Source organism: Triticum dicoccoides, chromosome 3A (genome assembly GCF_002162155.2).
Source record: "Triticum dicoccoides isolate Atlit2015 ecotype Zavitan chromosome 3A, WEW_v2.0, whole genome shotgun sequence".
Lineage (NCBI taxonomy): Eukaryota > Viridiplantae > Streptophyta > Magnoliopsida > Poales > Poaceae > Triticum > Triticum dicoccoides.
In genome coordinates this window covers 643,665,012-643,673,427 of record NC_041384.1, presented here as the reverse complement: position 1 = coordinate 643,673,427, position 8,416 = coordinate 643,665,012, and the positions used below count along the sequence as shown (strand labels likewise).

The 8,416-nt window shown below is 41.9% G+C and overlaps 1 protein-coding gene across 1 annotated transcript; it reads left to right on the top strand.

Moving 5' to 3' along the window:
- Positions 1-862: 862 nt before the first annotated feature.
- On the top strand, positions 863-6,048 carry LOC119269854 (CMP-sialic acid transporter 3). Its single transcript, XM_037551779.1, has 16 exons — positions 863-1,026; positions 1,126-1,320; positions 1,945-2,061; positions 2,344-2,400; positions 2,684-2,761; positions 2,929-2,973; positions 3,276-3,335; positions 3,433-3,555; positions 4,055-4,132; positions 4,276-4,345; positions 4,502-4,609; positions 4,949-5,082; positions 5,165-5,235; positions 5,416-5,461; positions 5,533-5,596; positions 5,727-6,048. Exons 2-15 carry the CDS (start codon positions 1,159-1,161, stop codon positions 5,581-5,583), a joined length of 1,200 nt encoding a protein of 399 aa, XP_037407676.1. The 5' UTR covers positions 863-1,026; positions 1,126-1,158; the 3' UTR covers positions 5,584-5,596; positions 5,727-6,048.
- Positions 6,049-8,416: the final 2,368 nt, after the last annotated feature.

The following is an 8,416-nucleotide window of genomic DNA, read 5'->3' as shown; positions in this document are numbered from 1 at the left end:
AAATGGACGGTGCCGAGTTTCACTTCGCCCCCTGCACTTTCCTGCATGCCCAGGCCAGTTCGGCTCCGATTAGCTCGACATGTTTTTTTGGGGAGATAGTACTAGTATTTTGAAGCAACACGTGAGCAGAAAACTTTGACATGAATCAGCGCTGGTGAAGTGGACTGAACACTGAATTTGGACGCTATTTGGTACCCACCTGTAGTAGTACTTCCCTAAAAAAAGGAACAAGTTAATAATGATCCTAAAGGGATAGGTCTAAAGATGGCACGCATTAATAGGGCAATAGTTTCATGCCATTCACCTGCTTGAGTATATCGGGTAATCCTAGCCAATTATGACGGACCAAAGTAAGCACTGTGGTGATCGGAAAAGCCCCGCGGTTCCAGCGAGTTTTTCACATTCATCCACAGGGACACCAAAGTTGTCTTCAACAAGAATCTAACGTGATTAATGTAATTTTTTATGAAATATTTGGACCGTGTTTGGTATGACGCTGGATTTTGAATTGATCATCATGTTTTGTCTAGCCTTTTTTTGCATAGTTTTACAAAATGCAAAAATAGTTCAGCACAACATCAGTTTGGTAACAGGATAATAAGCACAGATTATCAAAAAAACAGGATAATAAGCATTTCATGCGTGCAGAAACTGAAGAAAATACACTACTCATTTTTTAGAAAAAAATTACACCCATTATTGCCCCCAAGGAAAGAGAGGCAAGATGTTAATACGAGGGGCCTCCTACGGAAACACGTAAATGCCAGGGGCTTTCATGGAAAGATAAAACCTCGCAGAAAAGCCCTTTCCCCTTTCGTTCTCGATGGGATATTCCCACGGAATTTATATTTCCGCTCCTCGCCTCGCCTCGCCTCTGACCTCTCCCTCTCCTCCGCTCCCCCATTGCCCCTCGCCCTCCGCCTCGCGCCCTCCAGGAGCTTCGCATCGCGATCGCCTCCGCCGCCGCGAGCTCCCGTCCCATGGTGGGCGCGCCCGCCGGCGGCTAGGGCTCCCGCCTCCCCCACGGTTCGCCCCTGCCCGGCCCGCAATTTTCCGCGATTTCTGGGGCGATTTCTCCGGAACCCTCCGCCATTTGTCGGCGCTGCTCCCCCGAATCGTACGCAGGGCTTTGGCGGGACTCCTCCTAAGGCGGAGGAGATGAGCGGGGAGGTGGAATGCAGCGTGTGCCACGCCAAGGTTGCCGTGCCGGCGGCGGCCGTGTCCAAGGCCTACGACAGCCACCGGAGCACCGTGTCGTCGCGGCAGCGCGCGCTCAACGTCCTCCTCGTATCCGGCGACTGCGTCCTCGCCGGCCTCCAGGTCACGCTTGCTTCCTCTCTGCATTCTGCTCGGTGTTATCAGTGTGTCTGGCCTGTCTCGAATTTGCTAAGTGTCATACTGTCGTGTAACGATTGAACAGTTAGTGTTGTGCTGCGATGGGATGGTGGAGGGGGCGAATTGAGTGGTTTCAGGGTTAATTAATTCGCTGTTTTGTGCATATGGTTAGCTGCAGTAGCGGCTGATGCTAGTTTTTCAGTATGGAGTTTCCTGAGCTCTGTTTCTCAGTGTCAGTTTTGTATTACTAGAGTAACTAGACGGCGCCCATTGTTGCAGAAGGGGGGCATTAATAGATGAAAAAGTACTGATGTTTTGAAGTGCTTCCTTGGATGCTCTCCACTGTATACTGATGTTAGCATTTGCCTAGAAATACGTGCCAGCTGCCTGTAGAAGAACCGATATCTGCTTACTATCTAGACTTTTCTATAACTCGTATCGCTGATACCTAACAGTAAATTAATTCTAGGATTTATTAAGACTAGAGTAACAGTGTTAATAAATTATGTAGCCAACTGAGCATCTTCATCCAGGTTTTCGTTAACTTATGGGCATTTCATGTTGCACATTCTCATGTCTGTTGACACATTTCTACCTCCTTTTCTGTAGCCGATATTGGTATACATGTGTAAAGTGGATGGGAAATTCAAATTTAGCCCAGTCAGTGTGAACTTCTTGACAGAGATTACAAAAGTTATCTTTGCCATCATCATGCTGTTCTTCCAGGTATGTGGAATCATCGCCAGCTCCGTTGTAATCCGTTGCTTTGATATGATTCATCTTCATGTCCATATTCTTTAGTTTGATTATTATCGAGATTAGAAAATAATCTAATTCCTGTGAGGTTAGGTGTTCTGTTTGTTCACTTGAGTTTGCTGCCAAGTTAGCTGAATGAACATTCTGTATAATATTCTCACGTTTTATTCGCAACATTGATTAGATAAGACTTCCTTTTGTGGTGATTTCTGTGACTGACTCCCTTATCATGTTTGGTTTTACCTCATGCAGGCTAGGCGTGTAAAGGTGGGAGAGAAGCCACTTCTCACAGTTTCAACATTTGTGCAGGTGAGTAACTATGCAACATCTTGTCAATTCCTTGCCTGATTTCAATTGAAAAACCCGCATGATGGATATGCATGCTATCTTGTTTGAAGAGAACTTGTGGTTGTGTATCCCCATTACCTGGCCATATGCTGTCAAATTGCTACACGATAGCATAACTTAACTGATGGCTAATCATTTATTACTTTCTACTGTCCGTCAGTCTACCTATATTTTTGTTGTGAAGGCAAAAATAGCAGAAATTCAGTGATCTAATATGTGATGCTAATTATTTACCATTTGACAGGCTGCCCGCAACAATGTTCTTCTCGCGGTGCCTGCTTTTCTCTATGCCATCAACAATTATTTGAAGTTTACAATGCAGGTAAAGAATTGATAAGACCTCGGTAATTTGACTTGGCATAGTAACCTTTTCTCACTCTCTCTTTTCTGTTAAAAAAGTAAACTAGCGGAGCCCAACATTTATATTGGTGTAACTTGAATCTGGTGCAAAATTTCTAACCAACAGAATTGTTCCTCTGTGTTATGCAGCTATACTTTAATCCTGCGACAGTGAAAATGCTGGGTAATCTCAAGGTATTGTAGTTTCCTTCTTTACAAGATGCTAGATGTCTGAGTCTTGGTAGTTGCACAATCTCAAGGTTGGTCCATGCATGCATGGGCCACACATGTTCATTTGGATGGGCACACATTCTTTCGTTCACGATTTACTTGCAAGATACACAACCTCCTTTTTTTTAGTTGGATGCATAACCTCCTAGTAATCTCAGTTTTGGAATATGCCTTTCAGCCATTAACATTCATTTGGGGCCTGGCTGCATCTGGAGTACACTTTTGTGGTCTGTAATCATAAGTATGTATTATATTGATGTTTGTAGGTTCTGATAATTGCTGTGCTCCTAAAGGTGTTACTGAGGAGGCGTTTTTCCACAATTCAGGTAAGTTTTCTCTTAATTACCATCAGTCATGTATCTGAACTTATTTTGCGATGCCATGAACTTGTGTAATTGACATCATCCTGTTTTTTGTCAACAGTGGGAAGCCCTTGCTCTGTTGTTAATTGGAATATCTGTTAATCAGCTGAAATCACTGCCTGAAGGTTCTACTGCACTTGGTCTTCCTGTTGCAGCTGGGGCCTACCTATACACACTATTTTTTGTAAGTTTTGACTTTTGGCTCAGTTTTTAATTAATTTGTCTCATACTTCCTTTCAAACAATTTGTGCCTGAGTAGCCTGCTGATGAAATTTGGGAGGCTAGCAGAACTATCATTTATGTAATAGTTGTATAGGCCCTGCTCCTTAGCTGTAATTAATCAGAAATGTTGTAGTTTTTTGTCTGGTTGGTACAGTGCTTGGTGCATGCTATTTCTTGCTTTCAACCATATTACTTGATATTACGGTTCAGCTTTTGGTTACCTGCAACTTCAGCGTCTACCTAATATGATCCAGAACTTGTAGTAATTTTCCAGTGGAAAGAATAATTGGCTGTGTAAGCACTCTGGGATAGAATTTATACATTCAAATGTTTCACATGGGGACAATATGGAGCTTTTCTTTCTCATTTGAATGTTGTTAACAAAGTGTTAAAATGAATTTTTTTAGAGAGTAGAATTAAGGTGACATGTGACATTGCGTACTAATTTTGTGCGCAATCAGATAACAGTTCCTGCATTGGCCTCAGTTTACAATGAAAAGGCTCTGAAAAGCCAGTTCGATACCAGCATATATCTTCAGGTATGACCATATCCTTGTGTACTCTTCTATGGCTATTTCTGTCAGGCACTATTTGCTACTCAATGACAATGTCCTAAGTATATTAATGCATTTGTTCTATTTCTCTAAAAAGCTACTTCTCATCATGCTTGTCATCTTTACAGAACTTATTTCTGTATGGATATGGTGCAATATTTAATTTCCTTGGGCTTGTGATCACTGCCCTCATCCAAGGTAATTTTCTGGAGTACATCTCTTTCATGATAAACAGTGTAACTTTTGTGTCCTTTTCTTTTGTTCTGTGTTGTGTTGCCAAAACATTTTGCTCTGTGGATACAAATTGGCCTTATGTTAGCTTGCTATAAGATATTGGTTGTGTAAAATTTACAGGGCCTCGTAGCTTTCACATTCTGGAAGGGCATTCAAAGGCCACCATGTTTCTTATTTGCAACAATGCTGCACAAGGCATACTTTCGTCATTTTTCTTCAAATATGCAGGTATGTTACCAGCATAAAAACTTCCCTAGTAATTGTTTGACATGCTCTTGAAATGTACCACGTTTCTTCAGTATCCTTGAAGACTTCTTATTCTATTTACGTGGCATGTACACACCAAAACTTTGCCATTAAATATTCAGCATCTAACTAATCGAAGTTTTTGCTTAAAATCGGAGTACACAAAACACACTGAACATGAGCACTAATTATTCAGTCCTAAGTCGTGGGAGCATACATATATACATGTATATTCTAATTCTATGATGTGCAATTTGGTTACTGTATGTTAGTTTTGGAAAGTGAATGTGGTGAGATTCAGCACATTAATGGTGAATGCAGATACAATTTTGAAGAAGTACTCATCCACAATCGCCACAATCTTTACTGGGATAGCGTCTGCTATACTGTTCGGTCATACTCTGACTATAAATTTTGTTCTTGGAATATCGATAGTAATTATATCTATGCATCAGGTAACCTGCCTTCCCTTCTTTGTTGATTCAACCATTGAAGTTACTTCTACCCTTACATGTTTTTGATGGGTCTTTGTTGCAGTATCTCGCAAACCAAATTAAGGATCAAGTGCCAAGCAGCAAAATTGAGATGTCTGATGCTGAGGATGACAGGTCAGTCATGTTTTGTACTCGACTAGTTGATACTTGGTGCACCCAAATTGCTCTGAAGTTTCATCCTGCGATCCGCCTTCAGAAGAAATTAATTGTTTTCTTCTGTAGCCAATGAAAACTTGATGCACTTCATTAGTAATATACTAATATGTGTGTTTTGATGGATGCCTTGTCCAACAGATTAGAGGAATCTGTAATTGTCAAAGTTGACACGGTGGCAAGTGAGGTAACTATACTTTCAAGGCGCTGTTTTTGCCAAATTTGTAAGTCTGACAACCATTCCATATGTGCATACAGGCTAAACACCGCCATGGATCTGATGAGAGGCAGCCACTTCTTCCCGTCTGATGTCGTCTAGGAGGTATTTCTCTTCTTTTAACGAATAGTACTAGCAGAGGGCCTTTGCTCTCCACCATGGACCCATGTGCATCTTATCAATGGATTCATCATGTCTAACGGTCTGTCTTCTGAATGTTTATCGACAATTTCAGTTCCTCCGGTCCATATGTATATCCGAACTCTTCCCTTCGACAGGGAGATGAGCAGCGTAGATGTCGCAAACGCAGCGTCTGCACCTGAAGCAGAGCATGTGATGATTTATATAGCCTTGTAGCCTTTTGACCTGATGTTCCTGAGGCTGCACTATGATGTTTAAAGGGGTACTATCAGAGAGATGCCCATTCGGTAGCACGATGGCGAGCTTGCTGGGATACTGTAGAGGGGAACAAATGAATTGACCTTGTTGTCGTGAAACTGATGTGATGGATTAAAGAATAAATATATTCAGCATTTCAGCCCACATTCAAATGGTTTCATCTTTTTGTTTTTGCCCAACCCAGTAGCAGTTTCTTCTCGAGAGTGGCGTTTTGATATACTCCTGGATTTTAAAATGTGTTCTAAACATATTTTAAAATGTCACAAAATTCTGACAAGATGATTCTTGCGTACATCTCGATATTCTACGTGCATATAAACTCGTTTAGTGGAAAACCGAGAACTTTTGTCTCACACGCAAGAAAGGAAAAATTTAGTGTTAAAAAAGGCTTTTCATGAGACATGTTTTTTTTTCTTTTTTACATAAGGTGTATGAAATGTCGGGTTTTCACCGAAACTTGCCGTGTGTAAATACAATGTTGAGATGTGCACGTCAAATTTGTGTTCGGATTTTTTGACATTTTGAAATATATTTTTCGATGGTAGGAGCATATGCTCCCATGTGCCAAAGTAAATTTCGTTTCTTGTGCACTATGCTAGTAGTAGTTTACTCCATCATGTTAAAAAATGTTAAGATGATTTTTTTAGACAAATGGCAACTTTATTTATACAAACAGAGATTGTTCATTACATACAATGTTCTTGATTATCTCAGGAACTTCATCGAACCAACATGACCCAAGATCATGTTCCGATGATTTTGCCAGAACATGAGCTGCCATATTACATGACCGACTAACATCAGTAAACAAACAAGATACAAACTTTGGAGCCCTACTCTTAGTATAAAAAACGATGACACCTGATTGAGATCTGTCCATCGCAGCAGTTGTCACTTTGCTGACCAAAGTGGTGCAATCAGATGCGACGACAATTCTTTGGAAGCCCGCTTCTTTAGCAAATTCTAGTGCACAACAGATAGCAATGGCCTCCGCCGGTTCAGGGTTAACCACTTGGTCCACATACCTCCTTTTGGTTGCTAGCACTAGTCCGAGGTGACTTCTTATTACTATGCCCACTCCCATTCGTGATGACTGGGAGAAGATTGCAACATCAACATTTATCAACACCGAACCCTCCGGCGGCGCAGACCATTTCTGGACTGATGTTTGGCTCTCACGCCTAGTGGACTGCTTCAATCTGAAATTGTTCAATAAGATGAAATCAATATAGGCTTTAATCTTCCCAGCCACACGATGCGGATGAGGCAAACTCTCACTATTTCTTATGTTATTTCTGTTACCCCAGATGTGCCATATAGCCACAGCAAAATACATTGTGTGAAGATCTGATGCAACATTTACCCATTCCAGCAACCATTGCCGAATATTGATAAACCCCTTCAGATTTAGCAAGATATGAAAAGACCTTTTCAGCTCGGCCCAAATTTCTTTGACATAATGGCAAAACAAGAAGCAATGTTCCACTGTCTCAATTTTATTACAAATAAAACACTCGTACTTCGTAGGAATTCTACATTTCTGGAGTTGTTCACCAGTAGGTCGACAATTATGAGCCATTCTCCATAAGATTATCTTCATTCTATTTGGGCATTGTATCCTCCAGAGTTTCCTCCATATTTTCCCTGTTTTCTTCAAGTTTGAGGTTGATCCTCTACCATCAGAGCTGCAGTACTGCCAGAAGGATAAGGATCTTGCAAGGTTATACCTAGACCATACTGTGTAGGTGCCTCCATTGGTGTATGGCCATGATGCGAAATCCGAGCACCCTTCTCAACTTAGAGGGATCTTGAGAATCTTTACAGCCAGGTCTTTTCGAAACATTTCACTAACAGCCACACCGTTCCATGATTTTCCATCAGTTGAAAACAAATGGTTGACAGTCTTATCCTCCTCCACCGGGAAATTTGTGCAAGGGATGCTAGGAAATGAGTCTGGGATCTAATAATCTTTAATCAAAGATATTTGCTTTCCATCTCCTCACTACAAAAAAAAGACACATCCGTGACATTTTGGGCCGAACGAAATTTTTTTCTGTCATACATATGACACTTCTATGACGATAATTGTGACAAAACCTGGTATCATCATAGATGTGGTGGACTCCTACTTCTATGACAAAAAATCATGACAGAAAATGGGCTTTTCGTCCTGGGCGGGCCGGAGACGCAGCTGCATGACATTCTTTGGACCGTCCTTGACGGAAAAAATCGTGGTAGAAGCGAGGGGGAGGAAAATTTCGGGGAGTTCCCGGTTACGGTGGGAGGTCGGGGGCCGAGCGATGCGTGTTTCTCTCGTACACGTACACGCGTGTGTGCGAGACGTTGGCTCTAACTGAACCCGAGCGAGGCGTTGGGCTCTAACTGAACCCGAGCGATTGCACTGCAGGCTATGCGTTACTGAACCCGAGCGATCGATCGATGGCTATTAACTGAACCCGATTGAGCGATTCCTTCGCTAATGCTGCTAACTGAAGCCGATCGATGCTGCCTTTGGGTTGAACAGTG

Excerpts from the sequence above, each read along its gene's own strand:
- LOC119269854 (XM_037551779.1), top strand. The coding sequence starts at position 1,159 with ATGAGCGGGGAGGTGGAATGCAGCGTGTGCCACGCCAAGGTTGCCGTG. Across the intron at positions 2,974-3,275 it reads AAATGCTGGGTAATCTCAAG|GTTCTGATAATTGCTGTGCT; the intron begins GTATTGTAGTTT and ends TGATGTTTGTAG. Across the intron at positions 4,610-4,948 it reads ATTTTTCTTCAAATATGCAG|ATACAATTTTGAAGAAGTAC; the intron begins GTATGTTACCAG and ends TGGTGAATGCAG.